Below are 21417 nucleotides of genomic sequence, written 5' to 3' on the forward strand. Positions count from 1 at the left end.
AGTTATAACAAGAGAAAGCGTAATTACGTCCGTTTTCTCATCATTCATCATTCCTCCCATCTATTTTTTTGTGCAGAGTACAGAGCAAACTATAGTTCAGACCAACCTCTCGTCCGTTCTGTAAATATGCATGTCCACCACGTTGCGGCACGGCTAAAACGGCAGCTGCTTGTAAAAAGGCAAGAGATGCCGTTATATCGAGACTGTGCTGTTTACTTCAGGCCAAGGACGCAAAACAAAGTCATCAGATAGTGGTCTGCTACACTGATGTGTGCGATCGAAGAGGCCAGCTTCTGTCGGTGTCTCGCGTGCACGTCAAACAGTCAAACAAACACAAAACATGAGTGCAAGTAGCACTTGACCGTGCGAGCTTCTCGACCTCGCGCAAGTAAATGGGCACAAGATAACCTTCAATAGATACCTGCACACTCTAGCCTTGTCAGGAATGGGCCGGAAGACGGCTGTGTGCGTGTGCGTGTGTGTGTGTGTGTGTGTGTGTGTGTGTGTGTGTGTGTGTGTGTGTGTGTGAGTGAGTGAGTGAGTGAGTGAGTGAGTGAGTGAGTGAGTGAGTGAGTGAGTGAGTGAGTGAGTGAGTGAGTGAGTGAGTGAGTGAGTGAGTGAGTGAGTGAGTGAGTGAGTGAGTGAGTGAGTGAGTGAGTGAGTGAGTGAGTGAGTGAGTGAGTGAGTGAGTGAGTGAGTGAGTGAGTGAGTGAGTGAGTGAGTGAGTGTGCGTGTGCGTGTGCGTGTGCGTGCGTGTGCGTGTGCGTGTGTGTGTGTGCGTGTGTGTCGAAATGATTTCGTCTCGTAACATCAGATGGATTATTAAAATTATTGCGTTAATATTTAAGAAATTATAATGGTATTCCAGAAAAGAGCACATACACGACTGCTGATACCTTCTTAAGCTAATTGTTATACCTCTATTTTACGTAGAAGTGTTGCAAATAATTACTTGAACCGCATATTCTTTTTACTACTTTCATGTTATTGTTTGTTAGCTGTAACAATATAGAATGTTCGGCTACTGAAGAGCCAGCTATATCCCAAAACTGCAGCTACACACCACACACATATTACAAAACGACACCCTACACTGGAGAAAAGTATAAGTAGAAAAAGAAAAGGAAATAATTCAGGCTTTCACAATCGCATGGAGTTAAGTTCCTTAAATAGACTTTATAAATGTACCAAGAAGTTGACATGAACTGTAAATCTGAACATGCACATTGCAGAGTCAGCGCATGAGCTGTGACAAGCACAAGTACTCTGCTCATGATTAAATGCATCACTTCAATGCAAAGCGCATAAAAAGTCAGTGACGGGAAAGCAATATCACAATAATAAAATGAAGTAAAGTAAAGGAAAGCACACCAAAGATACAAAATTTCAGTGGTACGACAAAGCCTTTATGCCATTATTGCGAGGCATAATTTACGTCACCCGAAAAGCACTATTCACAAGGAACTAATCAGACAAAGAAATCATGCAAGGCTTTCACAGTCTCACTTTGTTTATAGGGACAGGACCAGGGAACGAGCAATCTTTTTACAGCTGAGGGACGCCTATCATACGTCATATGGGGGTCCGTACTTGATTTCTTTAGTGTCCTCGGCGACATAAACAAGGCAGCCTGTTCATATGTGGCGAAAATAAGGGATACGTTATGAGTTGTATTTAGGCAGAATATACAAGTGCTCTGCGGCGTTACGAGCGGCGTGACATTGGGCACGCTGCCCAGGCGTAACTACAAGTGCCATTATAATAAAGGTTCGCGAAATAAGTCATGCCACTATAGGCGAATATGTGTGCGACGATAAATGTCTGTGGATAAAATACAGCTCTTGCAAAAAAGGAAATTCTCTTTAAGCAAGTTTGGGGAAGTGTCCCGCGGCCGTTATCAGCGCTACGTTTCCCGATGTCCCGCGATAACTCTGCGTTACAAAAAAAAAAAAAAACCTTATATTCGGTAGACATGGGGTTTATCTGAACTGCAATCTGACTCAATATGTTAAAGTTTCTGGCTCAGTTAGGAGCGTTACAAATAATTATGGAACCTTGCTTTTTCCGTGGAAGGCTACAGCGCGAAAACCGACGGAGGCAAAGGAGGCACACAAAGTACACAGACACTTTGTGTGCCTCCTTTGTCTCCATCGGTTCTCACGCTGTAGCCTTCCACTGCGTTCAACCAACAAGCCCAACTAGTTACTCAGCTCGTTTTTCCGGTTTATTTTTTATGATTATATTTGGTGAATGTCAATTCGAAGTAACAGGTGATGTGCAGGCAAAATTCCAAAGTGGAGTGGATTGATTGCTGACTTTGAAATCAATTACGTATGCAAGGGCTCCAGAGCGCTACGAATGTGCCTTACGCGGAGCGTACAACTTATCTAATTGCCTTGGAAGAACAACGAATGCCACCGAGATCACAATTAGCGAAATTAGGGGACTGCTACGGCAAATCTCTGTGCGAAGTTAAATGCGTGTGCATCAGCTGCAGCCTTTACCAAACAATTCTTAATCAAGTGTTCGAAAGTTTCTCACAGACGTTTTCAGCAATGCTTGCCAATCTCCCGGGACGCGTTATACCAGGTTTATCATTAGCATAAATTAGAAGCGTTGTAGGTAACTACTGAACCCTCTTTTTTTATGCATTATACGAGGCTGGTAGCAGGTTGTTTTCCGGTGTCCTCGGTGAAGTAAACAAGGTACATTGTTTGTATTTCTGTAAAATTACGAGCATATTAGGGATTATGTGTTGGCAAAGTTCGAAGACTGTATACTCGTTTCAGCCTTTGCAGCAAATTACGGAGGCAAGCAATCTGCAGCGCTTTAAGTATGTTTTACAGCAACGCAGAATTTATTCCACCCACCCTGGGACAATTGTGTTCCCAACCAAGATCACATTTTTCGAAAAGTGGGAACTGGAGATGACTCTATAGCCACTGTCCTTCACTGTAAAACTACACTGTAAAACGTGTGTAGAGGAATTCTAATACCTACCTTCGTAAAAAAAAATTAAGTGCTAACAATTAAGTGCTCGAAGGCTTTGTATGCGGTCAAGGTTTCAAACAGATCGGTCATATAGGGGCAACGTTTTAAAGTATATGGTTTCTTTACAGGCAAATGAAATTATTATTGCAACTGCTCGAAAGAAGCAGCTTCGCTGGAAATTGGGTTGTGATTCTGCAAGGTCGCACAAGGCTGCTGTTCTTTTTTCTTTTGTCCCTCTAGAGTTACGTTCAATGAGCACGTTTCTCTCGCCAAAGACTGCCACGTGAAGCCAAAAAAAATGAAGAAAAAGAAAAACGGTGACCGTTATTCCTTAAAGCAATAGTGAAACATTGGTGTTTTCTGCATGGCGTCTCTGTAACTGACGGTATTTCTCTAGGCGTCTTTCTTTCCGGCATGAAGCCAGGAATTATTACTCTGTTCCCACAGATAAACGTACTTTTTCAAACATCTGACGTATTTCACTTCCTTCGCTGTTGCTTCCTAGAAAAAGCGATCCGTAAAAAAAAAAAAAAAGCTCGTAGCCGATACATACTGCGCCTTCCCTCGCCAACAGATAAATCTTCTCGTCGCCACGACGAACGCCTCTTGACGCGTCTTTCGAAGCGAACACATCTCTTATTGCGGCGAGAAGCGACCACCACCGTTCGTTCGCAGGAGGCGCAAACAACTGCATTACTCACGCCAAAGGCAAACGGAGATATCCGAAAAGGCTTGACGTGTCTCAATTTTTGTTTCGCCTCGCAGAAACCCGCTTACATAAAGAATGTGCTTACGGCAGCACCACGCGCGGGAGCAAAAAGTAAATGCACGAAAAAAAGAAATGAAGGCATCGTATAGAGTGGGCAGCCAAGGACACCGCCTCGAGACAACAGAAAGAGAAGCGAGAATTCGAAGCTTTCGAAACAGAACGCACGTACACGTTGAACAGCCGACTCACGTTGATCCAATTTTCGCTCGGTTCAATATCATTTCTAACGTTATGGAATCCGGCGGCGCTGACGTCACTAAACCGCCGGCTTGCGTTTTTTGAAATTCTAACCTCTCGCCGTTTTCGTCTCGCATTGCCCCAATCGCTTATACCCAGTGTCCTCTGCGACGTTTTCGCGACAGTGTCTTGAATTTTCTGAAATGCTGAAATGTGTAACTACACTTCGAACAATTATCAGAAGTTGTGTGAGAAACGATAACGCTGTTTGTCCACGCGTACCAATTCCTCAGCTTCCGAAGAAATTGGGACGAAGACGCAACGAAATTAAATACATGCAATAAATTTTTGCGAGTCGAAACTAGAAAGCTTGAATGTATTTGGTAGTAAAATAATTCACTTAAGTGGACTTAGCTGTTGAAGAGAAGAAATTCTAATTTTATGAGTAAGCAGACTTCTTTTTTTAACAGCGTGAAGACGAACCATACGATGCCGCAAGGAGCAGGCACATTCCACCGTAGCAGTGGTTCCCCGTGTTTAGTTGGCGCGTGGCAAGTGCCATGTTCCACGTTGCCACGCAACGCATGTCATAATTTGCTCAAGTTGATGGTTCGGACATCTATAAAATCGCTGGAAGTTTACGCCATTCCACGCCCATCTCGTCCTTCATCTATTTCTATGCTGCGCTGCTTCTTTTGTTCAGCTGTCTATAAGAATCACAAATTCATCAAACACATGCACTACACATATGCAGGGTATGCACATATAAGAATATGCGAATGCCACATAGCAAGGCGGAGCCAAGGCAATGTTGCTTGCCATCGCTTGGAGATATTCAGAATATCTTTCGCATTCCAACTATCCATAATTAATCCTAATTAATAAACTTCTCAGATGTTATAGTTAGGTGAAAAGTGTCAATGAGAAAATTGTAGAGAGACATGAAAAACTCCCGATACACCTTTCTGTTGCTCAATACATTCTACATAAATTTGTTTTCCCAATCTTGAAAGAAGCCCGCGAATACATGCAAAATTGTCGCGCGACTGGCCGCTTGAGGCACTCAAGAGGGACGCACTGAATTAGCGACACCTCTGCTTATCGTTTGGGAATGATTACAACGAATACGCCAAATAAAACAACGCACGTTGTTTTAATTTGGCGCCTTCATTGTAATCACGCATAACCAACTCACCCACCAGCACGTGCCCAGTTTGGGAATGACTGATAGCCCGATGTGCGACTCCGGTAGCTGCGAGAGAACGATCGAGCAGCTATTGTGTACCTGCTCTCGCTACGATGTCCAACGTCTCTCTCTGCGGGCTGGACTGACCGGACTCGAGACCGTTCACCGAGTCAAAGATACTCGGACCGTGGCCACACCCGTGACTAGGTCGAAAAGCGATTCGTGCACTAGTGCAATACTTGAAGTGCACCGGCTTAAGAGACCATTCATAGTGTTTCTCTGTATAGAGTCCCTCCCACACGCACTCGGTGCTTACTCTCTCCTTTTTTTCTCTTTCTATCCCCTTTTCCCCACCCTCAGTGTAGGGTAATAAACCGGATGCTCTTCTGGTTGACCTCCCTGCCTTTCCTATTCTTGTTCTCTCTCTCTCTCTCTCTCTCTCTCTCTCTCTCTCTATTTTACTCTCACTCTCTCGCTCTCTCTGCTTATCTTTGGGAGGGGTCCAGCTACAGCTGCATGACACGTTTCTGTAATTTCTTAAGTGACCATCGCAAGCATGCGCACTTGTATTCTTTGAACACCGAACTCAGAATAAACAGTTGAAGTTTAGCGCCCACTATGCTCCTGTTTTCTCCCTCCCTCTAAAGTTTTTTGTTTCCGCTATCGCACTATTATGCATTCCTAAGTCCGTATAGGCTTTCTTCGCAGCTTCGCGAGCTTCGTGCTATTCTCGGGCGGATAAGTTCTACGGCTACTGTTGCTACTACAGAGTGGCTATACCCCATTCAGAATAGCCACTTATTGCCTGCAGGGTCCCACCTTGCAGTAGTCGGGGGAGTCCTGATCCACGCACACGGTGGCCAAGTAGTCGGGCCTGTCCTTCTGCGGCACCGAGCATGGTAGCCAGAGCATCTTCTCGTGTCCACCCTCGGTCATGGCCTCGAGTGGGGTGCGATAGCCGACCGAGTCCGGGCACCGCTCCACTCCCACGCGGTTGGCGCCGCGGTTGGCGGTGCTAGCGCACCCTGCATGTAGGGGCCAAAAGTGACATCGAACGGGACAAAGGAGAGAGTCACGACAATCTAGCCTCGAAATCAAAGTGGACGAACGCAGAATCAGTCATTTATATTACGAAGAAGGAGAAAAAAAGGCGCGCACTAACAAACGAAGCGCTGGATGAAGTCAGCGAGGTGTCTTTTTACTTTTCTGGACCCATTATTAGCGCTGTTTTCGTTCTAGAGGACTATGTTGTACAGGTGGGGACAAAGGCAATTGGAAAATAGTGGCCCGCGGGGCCTCGAGCACCTGAAGACCTGGGAGGACTGGGAGACCCTGCTGCGCTCTGGAGACCCGGTCGTGCAGACTATGGCTACTGATCGGGCGGCCAGCGTCATGGAGCGAAGCAACATAAACGCTTGAGTGCAGTGGGGTCGTGCTGGGGCCCAAGAGCCTGCGTGCTCCAAACTCCTCAGTCTTACCATAAAGTTTTTATGATGATGATGATGGCTGAGGCCAAACTGCTATCCCGCTGCTCTCTAGAAATTCAGTCACGCATGCGCGCAAGCCGACCCAGGTAGTCAGTTCACACCTTTTGAACGGTTTCTTTACCCGTGGATCGGACCTCGGAGTGTCATTTCCAGGCCCCCTTGAGACTCGCCTGTGTCGCGGGGGCGTGTCGAGGGTGTCCTAAGTGAAGAAGCAGCTATGCTATCAGCGCCATCGCGCTATAGTAGCTGTTCAGCCACGGTATGTGCGAAAGACGCTGTACAACCACAGGCAAAGAAACACATCGGCAAGTGGGAACTGGCTATTGGCTTCGGCCTCGTGCATGTGTGATCCAATGCCTTGCTTGCCCCGGGGCTGCTAGAAGGCACTGGGATGCAGTTCTGCCTAGGATGCCTACATAGGCTTGCATTCAAGGGGCACTAAATATCAATGTCAGAATAAAGTTTATGAGAAAACAAAGCTTTCTGGACATCATATAACGATATTAAGGCGAAAAGCACGTGGCGATGCCCCGTTGAAGCTTTCTTGTGACCTCATGACTTTTCGTAGCGTCTGCTTCGGGCTATAGTTATTCGCGTTAAAGAGCAAGTGAGAACTACAGCTAACAAGCTTTGACAACCTTGAGAAACAAGCAAGAGTACTCTGATAATCTGACACCACAGCGGCGTACCTGCGCTATGATTTGGGCACAAAATTCGAGAACAAAAACTGATGCCTTTAGCTTTTTTCCCTTTTTTCTCCGAATGATTCAGACTAGAACGATAACCTGATCAGGATAACTTGATTCATTGCTTCTATGAACTGTTCCTTTGAAACTTATTCTCCGGGCGCAGAATGTCCTGTCCCATCAACAATAAAAAAGGCGCTTTAAAATTTGCTATTACTTAAAATTAAATTTTGCTATTAAATAGTCCATACTGTGCAGTTTCTACTTATTTTATCGAGTAGTGGTCCGTAGGTAATGCAACCGCCTTTACAATTTAAAATACAAATATTTTTTACAACTACCATCGCGCACTGGCAGGTCAATGGAAGAGACACGATAGAGTATATCAAATAAAGAATAATTTTTTTACTAACTTTAAGGTCGTTAAAATCGCCCGTAGCATGAGAACAAACATACTTATTGAGCGAGATTGCTCGAAAAGGCGGACGCTGCACACCAAATTAAAATGCATATTCGAAAATGAACATTACAGTAATAATCTTTTAACACGTTACGTTACGACACATACTGCAGTTTACAATATTAAATTCAGTCAGGTCTCAAGGCACTACCATTTGAAACTAATTTTCAAACTAGTACCAGTTTTGAGATAGCCACCGTCAAGCTTGCGGTAAACATGCAGTTTTCCCACTTGCTTCTTCTTTTTTTTTTTTGCAAGACACTTTTTGATGCATTGAAGCACAAAAATAACTGGAACACCAATACAAGTATTTCGGCGCACATATTGGAAATTCATATCTCAACAGTGCTGACATCCTCAGCATTCATTCCAAGTGGATATACATGGAGGCGCACCGACTGCAATTAGTAAATCAAAATATGTGTCATAAAGCAATTAGTTTAGAAGTGTCTTAGTGAAACTTTGATGCTTAGTCTATTATGGATTTTGAATTATTGCGCAAATAATGTCCGCGTCTAACAATAATCTAACTGAAGCAGTAGAATTGCGCTACATGTCACGAGCGATTTTTTTTTAATTATGTCATCTCTTTAAAAAGCACCACATATATAAAGCAGAAGCAATAATTATGCCCGAGAGATGTTTGACAAGGTAAGAGAAAAATGAAGTTAGTACAGTCACTTCTTTGACGGACCGCCTGGTCATGCACACATATGCAGGCTTCAGCGTCTTCATACTGTTCGTGTCAAAAGTCTCAGTACACACAAAAACGTCCTCGTGTTTGTCCTTTTCTGTTTCGGTCAGACGTTTCACGTGTGAGAAAAACTGCTCCGTCACATAAAAGTAAGTTAATCGCATAGGTAGAACGTTCATTTGTGCGTATGTTAGATAGATGGCTATCATTAAGCTTCACTACCGAGTCCCGTCGAGACGATCCAAATTCAAACACGGAACTAAGCAATCACATGTAGACATGCGTTCTCTGCGTTCTCTTCAAGATGTAAAAAGGAAAAAAATTATGGGGTTTTACGTGCTAAAACCACTTTCTGATTATGAGGCACGCCGTAGTGGAGGACTCCGGAAATTTCGACCACCTGGGGTTCTTTAACGTGCTCCTAAATCTAAGCACACGGGTGTTTTCGCCCCCATCGAAATGCGGCCGCCGAGGCCGGGCTTCGATCCCGCGACCTCGTGCTCAGCAGCCCAACACCATAGCCACTGAGCAACCACGGCGGGTAAGATGTAAAGAGGAAAGACAGACGGCCTTCTTTTCGAAATTACTTCCACCTTCTTCATTGCGCAAATCTCAAGCGCTCGCGCAAGCGCACGTAAGCGCACTAGTCTGGGTCTAGTCTGCTTTTCTCCGTCTACAGACCGACTTCAAAAAGCACGCACTTCTAAAACGATCCCCTCTCGTGACTCGCTCAGGTAAACTAGAGAGAGCAAGTATTGCCAGCTGAAAGTGAGAAAGGTCCATACAGCTCAGAAAAGCAAGTTCCTTTAGTTCGAGAAGCCGATTCGAGAACGAGGTCGCGAGATTTGTCTTAACTTACCTTTATTTTTTCTCTCTGTTTCTACTCCGCGGATATGTCGTCTCTGGTAGCATTGACTGGGATTTTAGACGGCCACTCAGACAGAGCGCCCAAGTGCTATTTTCCCGCTCGTGCAAAGATAAGACGGTTCCCGAAGGACGTGACGCGTCCTTCACGTAACTCTGGAGTTTTCTCCGTTTTCTCTCTTTTCTTTCTTTTTCCTTTCTTTCTTATATTTCCCTATTTTATAGAAACTCCTCAGGCACGTTCGAAAGCTTCCTCGAGCAATCTAGTATTTTGTACTTAAGAGGAAGCTTTAGCTCGGGTGCTCCTATCTAAATACGTGTAAAAGGAGAATTCGTTTTTCTCGGCAACCACTGCACCAAATTTGACGAAGGTTTGTTGCAGTTAAAAGAAAAACTTAAAATCTAGTGACTGTTGGTTTTGAAATTTCGAGTTAGGTTGTAAATTTTTTATAAAAACATGGCAAAAATCGCAAATTTTCAGAAAACGAAACTATCAAGCTTACAACTCCGTAACTCAGTAAGAAAAAACGATATCGCAATTCTGTGAATTGTACCTGATAGCACGTCTAAAGCGGACAAAATTGGTGTGTTACACATGAATCTCAAAAAATGGAGTAATGTGTAATTACAACTTTTGCAGAACCCTTGTAAACAACGTAACAAATTCACGTAAAATGTAAACTGACATATCAAATTTGTCCGCTTTCAATGATCTAATGGATGCCGTTTACAGAATCGCGATATTTGTTCTTGATGTAGAGCTGTTAGTTTGTAAACTTTATGCTTCTATTTTTTTCATACGTCTCAATTTTTGAAAATGCTTTTAACAAAATTCAAGCCCTAAATCAAAATTCCGCTTCCAACGGCCACTAGAATTTAACTTTCTCTCTCAAATACAACAAATTTCACTAAAATCTGTTCAGGGGTTATCTCAGAAAAAACGTTTTTGCGTTTTTACATGTATTTGAATAGGCCGCGTCGGAGTTGGGCCCGAGCTAAAGCTTCCTCTTAACGCGAACTTGTATGTGCGGCGGTGCGTACTGCCTCTTATGCGGGCAACCAAGAGAGTAGCAGGTTCCATTATTATTATTATTATTATTATTATTATTATTATTATTATTATTATTATTATTATTATTATTATTATTATTATTATTATTATTATTATTATTATTATTATTATTATTATTATTATTATTATTATTATTATTTGGTACTTAGATTCGATATCATTTGCGTGAGTGGGCGCTCGGAAATTCTTGTACTTGTAGATGCATGCGTGACAGTTCCTGCCGCTTCTTCGCAAATCCAGAGGGGATGAGGGGCAAAAAAATTACTAAATACAAGTACAGGAAAACTCTTCTTGCTTGATTGTTTGTTTGCTTGCTTGCTTGTTTGTTTGATCTTGTTTTGTCCTCAAAAACTTGGTGGCATGGTCTCGTCACGTAATCTGTCCATTTTTTGCCAGATGTAAGAAGACCTTGAGGGATTATATCGGCACGAGACGTATGCTGGCCTCAAGCGGAGAACAGACCAGACCAAATGTGATGAAGCCGGTATAAAATAAGCACAAACTGCCGAAACGCCTGGTACACCGTCCCCGGTTATATTACAGCGTCTGCTTTTACTAGCCTCTATGCCCTTATCTGTCTTATCGATCTTCTAGAACTTTAATGTGAAATGCGAACGTGTGCCCCTCGCAGCATGGTTGCGAGAAGTAGACGTTCCGTTCTCTTCCATCGCCATTGGAAGGAGTGAGTTTTGATAATAAGGCCAGGCACGTAAAAATTGTTGCTGAACTCAGGCACCCTTTCCTTCATACCAAACACATAAGGTAAATGGTGTCGCGAGCCTTCCAACGTTTATCGGTTCGTACGAAACAATTCACTTTCTACATCAAACAGTGTCACTTTCTTTGTTCGTAGTATGACTACGTGCTACAGGCTCAACGTTTCACACACCGCACAAATTTAATCACATCACCGACCTCCTGATCAGCCATTATGATTCCAGTGTCGTGAGCTTTAACGTGGCTCTATACACATTTCTCATTGACATATATCTACTTTCCATGTTAGCGCAATTCCATTTTTCCCAATTTAGTGCACAACGCATTGCGCAATCCTTGGCGCCATTTGGCACTGGATGGCCTCGTGTAATGAAAACTTGTGAATCGACATCATTGTTTTAAAAGGTGTACAGCGCAACTTTATTTAAGCGTTCAATGACGAAGAACCCCCCACGCGACCGCTCATCGCCACGAAATAAGCACAAAGTACTTACAGTATTGCTCCGAGGGCACACTTTCACGTGATTTCAGTGGTAATTAAGACCTTGACCAAACGTCGATTTCGTCAAATTTTTAATGCATTGAAAAAAAATGAAAGAAAGTCTCTTGTCAGTCATTTAAGGCGATCTTAGGGAATGCGGATAACAAACAGTTGAATTTAAGACTAACACATGGAAGAAGAAATAAAACTGCGCTACGCGTAAATTCAAGACTATTTTCGTATATATGCAGTTCAGAAAAAAAAAGTTTTTGTTACAGAAGTAAACACCACCAAAACCTATATGGAAAAGGAAATTTCGTGCTACACTGAAGCAGGTGATTAAAAAAAATGTAAAGATTACGCCGACTTGGCGAACAAGTCTGAGCCGTTTCGAACACAGATGTGAGAATTATTCAGAGGTAAATGCACGGTCAACACGTGAAAACTTTCACTAACCTAAAGGCAGCCAAATATTTGGGAAAAGAAGCCAAGACCCTCATTGCGTAAGGCAGGGAATGCAAGTAAGCTAAAAGAAAAGTAGCGTGCTATGCTGCAACTAGGCAGCGGATAAATAACCGAAGTTTCGCATTACTCGGACATTTCGTGAGCGTAGTCGGATGCAGGCATATCTGGTGGAGATCTCTAGCTCGCCAAATCGACGTACACGTTACAAGCAAAACAGACGCTTTAGCTCGGGCTCTTGCGCTGTGGTCATTACGACCCCTCTATACGTAGAGAAGGTGCACCGCATACCAGAGAAATAGAAAGGAGAAAATTCACCTCCCATCAGCGATCGCGTCCACCCAGTACGGCCGATAGCGAAGGGGAGTCCTGAGAAGGTCGCTGCCGATGATTATATGGCCGGAGGATGCGGCCTGTGCCTGGCCGCCGTATGGAGACATCTGAACCCGGTCGGCTGTGCAAATCGGCGCACCTTCTTCCAGTCTGTTTGCCTTCGCGTGCCTTATACGGGCGACGAACGACGTACGCAAGCGTTACCGCCAGAGACACGTTCGATTGGCCCTTTTTTGCCGGGGCTCTTCGAGCGAGCAACGCCCACTTAAGCTGGGAGACTGTTAGACGTCGCTCTCGTAGCGCCTTATTGGTAGACCACGCGCAGAGAACGAAGCTTTACATGTGATGCTAAATTCAGTGCGTGCGTACGTACGTGCGTACGTGCGTGCATGCGTGGACGCGTATGGTGTGGATTTCCATGTGTCTGAGTGATAGGGTTTGCGTGTGTGTGTGTTTGTGTGTGTGTGTGTTTGTAAAAGGAGGGTAATTGCCATCCGGAATAGCCCCTGCACGCCCTCGCGTGTAATTACCGGCGTGATTCAATGTCTTTAGGGAGGCGGACATGTGACATAGTCTAGACGAAATACCAAATATTAAAAAGATAGGATAAAGAAAGAATGAGCGCGCTGCGACGAAGTGAGAGTGTCGCGACCGACTGCGAATCGAAGGAGGTTCAACGGAACAGCCGTGATTCGTCGAAGATCCTGCCTTCAGTTCAAGTACCGAATCAGATCGATGGCGATCGTGAATACGCCTTCTCCATAGTATCACCGAAGGGTTGGGCTCGAGCCATTAGCTTCGCAGAAGCATTAGTTTCGCAGCGGGTGCGTTTCAGCCAATCAATGCGTGCTTCCCACTTCTTCGCCGTTCGTACCTTCGGTACCCATCCTGAAAGTGCCTGCGCGGTCTCGCCTTCATAAAGACGTCGCGTAAACGAAAACACAAACTCAACAAGCGGCGACCCTCGCTCCCCTATACCCCACGTTCAGGTTTCTAGGACGCCGTCGCTCAAGCAAACCCTCGAAGAGAGAGGATCACTGGTAACTACTGGGCGCTATACGTTAGTGTTTGTCGGGTCAGGGTATCGGGATATTTATAACCGAGCGCTGTAGAACGCGCAGAACTAACCCTTCTGGCACGACACGTGGCGCGGTCCCTTCTCTTGTCACCCGGCGAAGCACAAACGGGAACACGGCAAGTACGGAGCACATTGTGGTGAAGGCAGGGTTAACGCATGCTACACAGCGTACCTGTGCGATGTGACCTGTAGATAAACGTACGTCGCCCATTCTACGGCGGTCCCGTGTGCTTTGCAAATCCTGTCGGGATTTTTAAGCACGTTTACACACGAGAGCCAGGATAGTGTAACGGTTATATTCCAATCCTTTTTTTTCTAGCGCTTCTACGGTGGTTTGAACTCCGCTTTGCCAGCATTGTCATAACGATCCGCCAGTCGTAGGCGCAGGTTGATAACAAATTCATAGAACCTAGCTAAAGGAATCGTTACGCTCACAGGCGCCGGTAAATCGCGATGACGACATGCATTACAAGAGCCAAGGCGGCCAGCGAATTAAAATTATGCAGATCCAACTCGCATGTTGGAACCCGTGTGAAGCGAAGCCTTCACGAAGCCGTTAACAAAATGCTACAAGTCTGGCCATTTCATTCGCTCGTCTTTGGCGTAAAGGAACCTGGCACGTACGTGTGCTTTCGCTCACCCGTGCTATATACACGCAATGTGACAGGTATAGGTTTACATTTCCTCGTTTCTTCTCATTTATTTTGAATGCAGCGTCCGGTTCTTCTGCCGATCGTCCGTTGTGCGGCATGGGCCATTGGATGAAAATCGCGCCACTGCCATGATCAACATGCGGATGCGCTTCGTGCTTGATTCCCCGGTGTTCGGTATGTGCAATAGTATAGAAATCATATAACCATCAACGCGCAGCGATCGTCTCAGAGAGCTGGAGGGTGGCACGAAATGTATATACCGCTCGATCAGTCACTCGTCACGGGCATGTGGCATAGTATGGAAATCATCATCGCAGTGAACACATGGACACGTTCCTTGGCTGATCCTTCACTGTGGGTATGTGTGTCACAGTATGGGAAACCACAAACATCAACACGGGGCGATCATCTCAAGGAGAGAGAGCTCGCATTGTAACAATATGTGAACCGCCCACTTCACGGCAAATACCCCGTTGTCGGTGTGTGCCAGTATGGAAATCTTTATCATAAACAACACGTGGCGAGCTAGTTGATGTTAGCACGAAAGAAGTATGCGTGAGAAGTATGCGTGAGAAGTATACGCGAGTTTGTTGGCCTAATCATGAAAGAAAGAAAAAAAAAGGCGCTCGTGGCCTAATTGTAAGAGTATGGGACTGCAGCGATGGCTGGCCGAGCATCGAGACATGGCCCCAAAGGCGTTCTTTTTTTAACTGAGGTTGAATCTACTCGCCGAAAATCCGATGGACCCGACCGTATTCATGGGTATGCACTGAACTGCATCCCGGCTATTATTATTTATCGCGACAATAGGATGTCGTGGGCATCCTGAAGCGGCAGGCCTAAGCGACGAAGCCATTTGTTAGTAGTTTTGTCCTTTCGGCGTAGTTGGTGCGATGCCACAGCATATGCAGTGGGTCGCTTTACCGAGCTATTCAGCACAGTCTGAGGCGACAGGGCGGGGAGATTCTGAACTTCAATTTATTCAACTTCAAGCAACCCTGTATGATTTATCGTCTTTTGCTTCCATAACAATTTATGAACTCTTATTTATTTATATATTTATTTTATATATATCGCCGCTTCTCGGTTGAAGTTGAAGTTTATTCATATGCAAAACATAGGTATATAAATGTAATATACACACTAGGGTCCAAAATTAATTATACTGAAAACGGGACCCTCGAAAACTGATCACTCCTATTTGTGGTTATGCGCCATAGCCTGAAAATCATCATAATCATCATCATCATTAACAACAACATCGTCATCATCAACAACATCGTAAATTTTTCTGTCAAACGAGCCGCAAGAAGAAGCGACCACGAGCTGCTCTCGCGAATAGCGCCACGAGCGATTCTCTCGCAAGGACGGCGCCGAGGGATGACCGACACCGACCCTGGACCAGCGCTGCGGACACAGGCCCACGCTGAACACCCACGCGGCGGCTACAAGACGCTATTCGGTCCCGTTCCGCCGCACTTCGTGTGCTGGGCGGCGATCCTGGCCACCGCGCTAGGCCTAACCGTGTGGGCGCTGCGCCACGCGCTCCACCGCGAAACGGACGAGCCACCTCCGCTGCCGTCGACGCCGGGTTTCTGCTGCGAGAAGCTCGTCGTCGAGATGTACCGGCGCGCCAACCGCACCGTGGACGCATGCAACAACTTCCTGGACCACGCCTGCTATCACCGAGATGGGCTCGCTGAAGCCAACGCTGAGCTATTCCATGCGGAGGTATGCGTGCGCTGCATAATATTAGAGAAGGTCAGCCGGCACAATAGGTCGAAAAAAAGAAAGTTGCAGTTTCGAAGCACTGATTACGAGGATAGTAGTTTTATTGGCCGTTAGACTTGTAAACGTTCGCTTACTAACTAAATTAACAAAGATTGAATATGTAAGCGTGACCGACCGAGGACCGCGAACGAAACGTCGAAAGCACAGCGCATACGAAGCTACCGGCACTACGCGCACTCTGCAAACATCGCAGATCGTTTTGAAGATGAGGCCCTTGCAGACGCGCACTTTGGCCACGTCGCAGATTGCTTTCAAGACACACGAGCGCCGGCAAGGCGTCCCTACGACGTCCGTCAAAGGCGTCTACTACGGCGTCCGCCATTCGCGTGCCCAACGCCGTAGTAGACGCCGCGGCTGTCTTCGCTCTGTACGAAACGGCGGGCGAGGAGGACATCGAGGCACCCTAGCAGTCGCCCGAGACGCTTCCGGCCGGCGTTTCTTGCTCCCGCACGCGAGATTGAACCGCGTTTGCCGGGTCACCATCGAACACTTTCGCTCGCACATACAGCATACGGAGCACGGCGGTGGTCTTATCGCCCTTGGACTTTATACGGAACATCAACGGCGGCGGCCGCGGTGGCAGAAATGCGCCTGGGGTGTCCATTTAATTTCTATCGCAAGAAAATGTGCCCGAAATGTGAAAGTGCCCGAAGTTCACCGAAATTATCAAGGCATGCGCGCGTAGTTTCTTGACACTGAGGCCACAAAGTTCGAGAAAATCGGGACAAGTAATGCAAGCAGCGTGGCATTATTTAGTATATTTTGGCAGCGACTCAAGCACCAAAGCAAGAATCCAAACTACTCCGTGCATTGGGGATTCGTCGAGGCCTCCGCGTGCCGACGGTTCACGCCGATCTTGTATACGTACACCCCGCGGCACGCTCCGGGTTCGGTGGCCCGAACCATCGGAACGCCCTGGATCCGGCTGTGGTTCCAGCACTGGTTCCCCGCTGCCCCTGTGCAGATACTGCGCCACCCGCTTTACTGTAAACATTAGCTGCTCTCCAGAGGCTTGCGTGTGCCGGTATTTTTATTTTCACATGCCAAATGATCTAATAGGATCAAATCACACTAGGTAAAAAGCACATCGGTTAGACCTAGGGGCACTTAGAAACAAGCTGATCGGTACTTGCCCAGCCCTTCTTGGCGGCCGGCAGAGTAACTGCACCGTAATAATAGTGCCTTGCCTGTGTGCGCGACCGACGTTTGCCGGAGAAATATAAAATATGACGTCTCTATAAAATACATTCACATCGCATATTTCGGACGCGTATTCACGTGTCTGAGATACCTTTTACGTGTGTCTAACGCTTCGCTGCTCTCAGGGTGTTGATAGATGCGCTATGACTTTGTTGCTATGCGATAATGTTTGGAAATAACAAACTGCTGTCGCTTTAAACAAAGGCAGTCCAATATACGTTATGGCTCCACGGAAGACTCTTTCGCATGGCACTCCACCGTGTATCTTTCTCCCGAAAGGAGTAATTTTGCGGCTTTCATTTCGGCTGCTTAACCATGCTGGAAAGTGAAATGCGTCCACAGGGTTCAGTTCCGAATTCTCCTTGTGTTGCAACTAAGGCTGTACTAATTTCCTGATAACTGTGCAACTCCAATGTCATATGACAAGCGCTTCTACCCGAATTCGCTTAAGATTGCTCCGCAGCGACTCAGTGATAGCATTCGCTCTGCTTGCAGGTCTTGTATCCGACACTGCAGGGAACCTTACGAACGCCTGCAAGCGACGTCCTACACGCTTACTACCTCAGCTGCTTATTTGTTCTCGTAAAGGGACTGTCACCCACAAAGGAAGCCGTCAACGATGTCGCCGACATGTTCTCCAGATGGAGTGGCAGAAACGATTTTCCAGTAGTCGACACCGCCGGTATACTGGAGATCAAGTACGCAATATCACTCACTTTCCGCCTAAAAGTGAACCTTAAGACTAACAAAAGGCCCTTCAACGCGGTAGTCTCCCAAACGCCTCATTTTGGACAGTTTGGGAACATCGGGTGGAAACCGACTAGCACCCTCATCGACCACTCGATATCGGTCGTCAGCCAGCGCCTTGGAGTTAACGTGACGCGCAAAAGCTTCTCGGATTTACGACTCCGGCTGTACCACGCGAGCCTGGTGACCGATAAAAGAGAACCGTTACATGGCGGGTTTGACGTGCTCGGCCAGCTATTCCCGAGAGCATCACTCGATGAGTGGCGGCTTCACATCAACGACGTCTGCTCGTACCGCTGCAGCGACACCATGATGGTCACGGTAAATCACGCGAGTGTCATCCGGACGGTCTTCGACATACTCGGCTCACCATATTTCCACGCGACATCACTAGCCTTCCTTATCGCCGGAACCGCGGCTGCCCTTTTCAAAACAGGGTTCCTGTTAGACAGCACAGCGGAAAAAGGCACCACACTATGGACCGAGTTCTGTGACACCGACACCAGTCACCTCTTCGAATTGTGGGACCTGGTATCAGTGCACCAGTTCACGAACCAAGAGAGAGACGACACACTGCGCTCCCTCTACGACTCCATCTCCGCGGCAGTCATCGCGGACGCCACCGACATATTCGCGAGTCCCGAAGACGCCAAGGAGGCGCATGCCTTGATCTCGCGGCTGCGGCTGCTCTTGCCCACGCAGCTGTCGCACTGGTACCAGATTTTCCTGCCGAACCTGACGGAAGACTATTGCGCCAACGTCATCGCCGTCCGAGCTTTTCAGCGGAAGACGCTGCTGCACGCCGACGCCCGCGGTCTCGGTGTTCTGAGTTGGACGCGCTTAAGGGGCTTCGATGCGTACGCCTTACTACTGGAGGACGCTATCGTGTTATCGCCCTTCCTGTACGCAGATATCAGGGCCGAAGCCCGCCGCGAAACGTACATCACTGCGGCGCTGGTGGGTGTCCAGCTGGCCTCTACTCTCTGGCAGGCCATCTTCGAGAACCCAGGCAGGAGCAAGGCGGTGTCGAAAGTGCTTAACGGTCACGTGGACTGTATACAGGGTCAAGTCGGCCGCGAGGATCCCACCGAGCTTCCCTACCCGGCGCTGTCGCTGCGCTCAACGGTGCGCGCCGTGGCGGGCGCCGGGTGGCACAGGGCGGTCCGAATGTGGAGCTTGTTGTACATTTCGCCCAGCCAATTCTTCTACATGCTATTCTACGTGCGATACGTGTGCTTCAGGCACGAGGAGCTCAAGCAGCTGTCCCGCAGCACGAACTTTATGCGGCGCTTGCCCGACTTCTGCGCAGCGTTTCACTGCCAGACGCTGCCGCGGGTGGCGAATTGCATACACGATGTGAGGGTCGCACCTGTCGCCGTCTGATGGCGGCATTTGTCGCCTTCGTCCACCATACACTTGCGCAGTTTGTCAGTTAGTACAGGCTACCATACTGACTTCACACACAATAGAATATTCCGGACTCCGCTAAAGTTATCAGGTCATCTTGTCTTTTCCGCTCTGCTCTGCCAATGTTTTCAGAACAACGCTACTCAATATAGTTACGAAGCATCATCGCAACCTTTCCTGCGAGACGTTCTCCCTGAAGTACTCGCAGTCTCATAGAGTACGCGTCATGATTGGCGAACGCTGTCAAGGTTCTCCAAATGCTGCGAAAGCTCAATTGACGGACTATACCTTATCAGATTAAATGCGAGCCAACCACTGGAAAAGTACACGCGTGCAAGCGTTGTAGCGTTAATCCCGTTTCAGTTCTTCGCAGGAGCATATCGGAAGAGCATACGTTATTATATGATTATATTACATGATGAACGCATTCTAGAGCGCGTTCTCCACTCCGGCTTACTGCTAAATGTGCGACCAGTATCCCTGAGGCGTCTTCATCTAGAACTATTGATCGGCAACACACCTGCGTGTCGCAATAAATCGGCTGGGTTCAGAAATTCCTCTGGCGCTGAACTCCTTACAGCACGGCAGCAGCAGGCTCTCGTAAGATTGACCACCATCTTTTGAAGAAGTGCACATGGCATCGGCTTCACCCTCTGTGGTGTCGTTTGTTGTCGATCGCAAAATGAATGAGCAGACGCTGCCATGCTGTTTGCGTGAGGCGCAACACCTAGCAAAAAATGCCAAGCGCGAATATTACGCGAAAGTGCTGTGGCGCTACGACGCGAGCACTACCGCACACTTAATGGATTAAATTGAACTAATGAGACCGGAGAAGATGTCACGCGCCTTAGAAGCGCGAAAAACATTTTACCTTATGCTTGTGCTCGCTGCAAAACTGCACAGGGCCTGGCATTGAAAGTCTTGCCCGCATTTGCACGAAATCGGCCTTGATAAGCACGTTCAGATGCTAGCAATTCTGGATTCCCTGTTTTATTTGGACAGCGAAGCTGTCTATGGCTATGATCTGGAAAAAAAACTTGCGCCCGAGATGTTGACAAAAAAATCATGCTGGCAGATCATGGTGATAGTGTATAAAGGGTCCAAGATCAATGGCACATATTCCTGTGGGATCGGGGACCTATAACACGCCCTTGAACTATCCTTGTCACACGTGGGACACAATGAGGTCCCAGGCAAAAGGGTAAGAACAGATGTTGATAAAAAAATTCATGACCCCAACCATGATCACGCGCTAGTGCCACTCCTCGCGCGTTCGTTGTCGTCGTCTTCCACAGCTGGCTCCGTTTCCGCTCATCAGTCCAGCGTTAAACTTCACTTCTGTTTTGTCGTCGTATAGTGCAGGTCGCGCTTACGGGGGGATGAGCCATTCACTGTGTTACGTAACGGACACATTTAATATCAGAGGTGATACGCGAATATGTGTGCGTGGCTATGTTGCTATGATGGCCAATGATTAGGACAATAAATACCTTCGTACCTTTGTTCAATATTTTAGGTCACCTGTGTTTCATGCGCTAAACAGCTCCGCAGGTCTTCAATCTTCACATAGTGGAAGTGCTCGGAATTATTTCATCTATCTCTTTTGTCTTCTTCTTAATGTGTAAGCATTCTTAGGATACTTCTCTCACTTTCCGGAGAGTAACTTTATACCTATTTATGTCTCCAATTGTTTTTCCGCCTAGTTGGGTGACCGGGTAGTCCATCGTCGAATCGATAGCGCATCGGGCTGCTGGGCTGAGGGAACAGGAATGGAGGACAACCGTCGGACGGACAAACTTCGACCCCTGAGTATGTGACAACGTGCACGCATGTAAGCCTCTTCAACGAGCCTTTTCACGCCGACATGGGTGACTGTAGATGCGGAATGTGGTAGGCACCGCTGTTCGAAGAAACTCTCTGGCACCTGTAACGTGCGCGACGCTTGTCTGATAAAAATCGAGGCAAATACACGATGGTAGGAACAAGAGGCCGCCAAGGGCTTATTGGCACGCTCTTAAATGGTCAAGCGCACGCGTGATATCAGTGCTGCCTTGATAAGGTAGCGCAGACAGCGCATGCCCGATACATCGCCCAGTGGCCTTTCTCTTCTTTGATTCTTTCCTCGCCTTTTCCCCTTCCCTGGTGTAGGGTAGCCAACCGGG

At 47.0% G+C, this 21417-nt stretch overlaps 3 protein-coding genes across 8 annotated transcripts in view; 2 read left to right on the forward strand and 1 right to left on the reverse strand.

Annotated features, from left to right (window-relative positions):
* The window catches only part of LOC139059352 (uncharacterized), an 82746-nt gene that overhangs the window by 50649 nt on the left and 10680 nt on the right, over positions 1-21417 (forward strand). Inside the window, exon 3 of one of the 4 annotated variants that reach the window (XR_011514107.1) lies at positions 5935-6070. The exons of the other annotated variants lie outside the window; for them this stretch is intronic. The gene's annotated coding sequence lies outside the window, so the exon portion shown is untranslated. Of the gene's footprint in view, positions 1-5934; positions 6071-21417 lie in introns of those variants that run through there. 4 annotated transcript variants of the gene reach the window in all.
* The window catches only part of LOC139059353 (methanethiol oxidase-like), a 423146-nt gene that overhangs the window by 45978 nt on the left and 355751 nt on the right, over positions 1-21417 (reverse strand). For all 3 annotated transcript variants that reach the window (XM_070537648.1, XM_070537646.1, XM_070537647.1), the window contains exon 2: positions 5943-6148. In XM_070537648.1, coding sequence (XP_070393749.1) covers positions 5943-6148 — 206 coding nt within the window. The remainder of the gene's footprint in view (positions 1-5942; positions 6149-21417) is intronic.
* LOC139059709 (uncharacterized) lies at positions 15465-20696 on the forward strand. The gene is made up of 2 exons (XM_070538145.1): positions 15465-15841; positions 17597-20696. The coding sequence occupies exons 1-2, from the start codon at positions 15491-15493 to the stop codon at positions 19229-19231; spliced, it is 1986 nt and encodes a 661-aa protein (XP_070394246.1). The 5' UTR covers positions 15465-15490; the 3' UTR covers positions 19232-20696.

This window comes from Dermacentor albipictus, chromosome 4 (genome assembly GCF_038994185.2).
Source record: "Dermacentor albipictus isolate Rhodes 1998 colony chromosome 4, USDA_Dalb.pri_finalv2, whole genome shotgun sequence".
NCBI classification, from domain to species: domain Eukaryota; kingdom Metazoa; phylum Arthropoda; class Arachnida; order Ixodida; family Ixodidae; genus Dermacentor; species Dermacentor albipictus.

Coding starts and splice junctions, on each gene's coding strand:
- LOC139059709 (XM_070538145.1), top strand. CDS start 15,491: ATGACCGACACCGACCCTGGACCAGCGCTGCGGACACAGGCCCACGCT. Junction 15,842..17,596: donor CTGAGCTATTCCATGCGGAG/GTATGCGTGCGC, acceptor CTCTGCTTGCAG/GTCTTGTATCCGACACTGCA.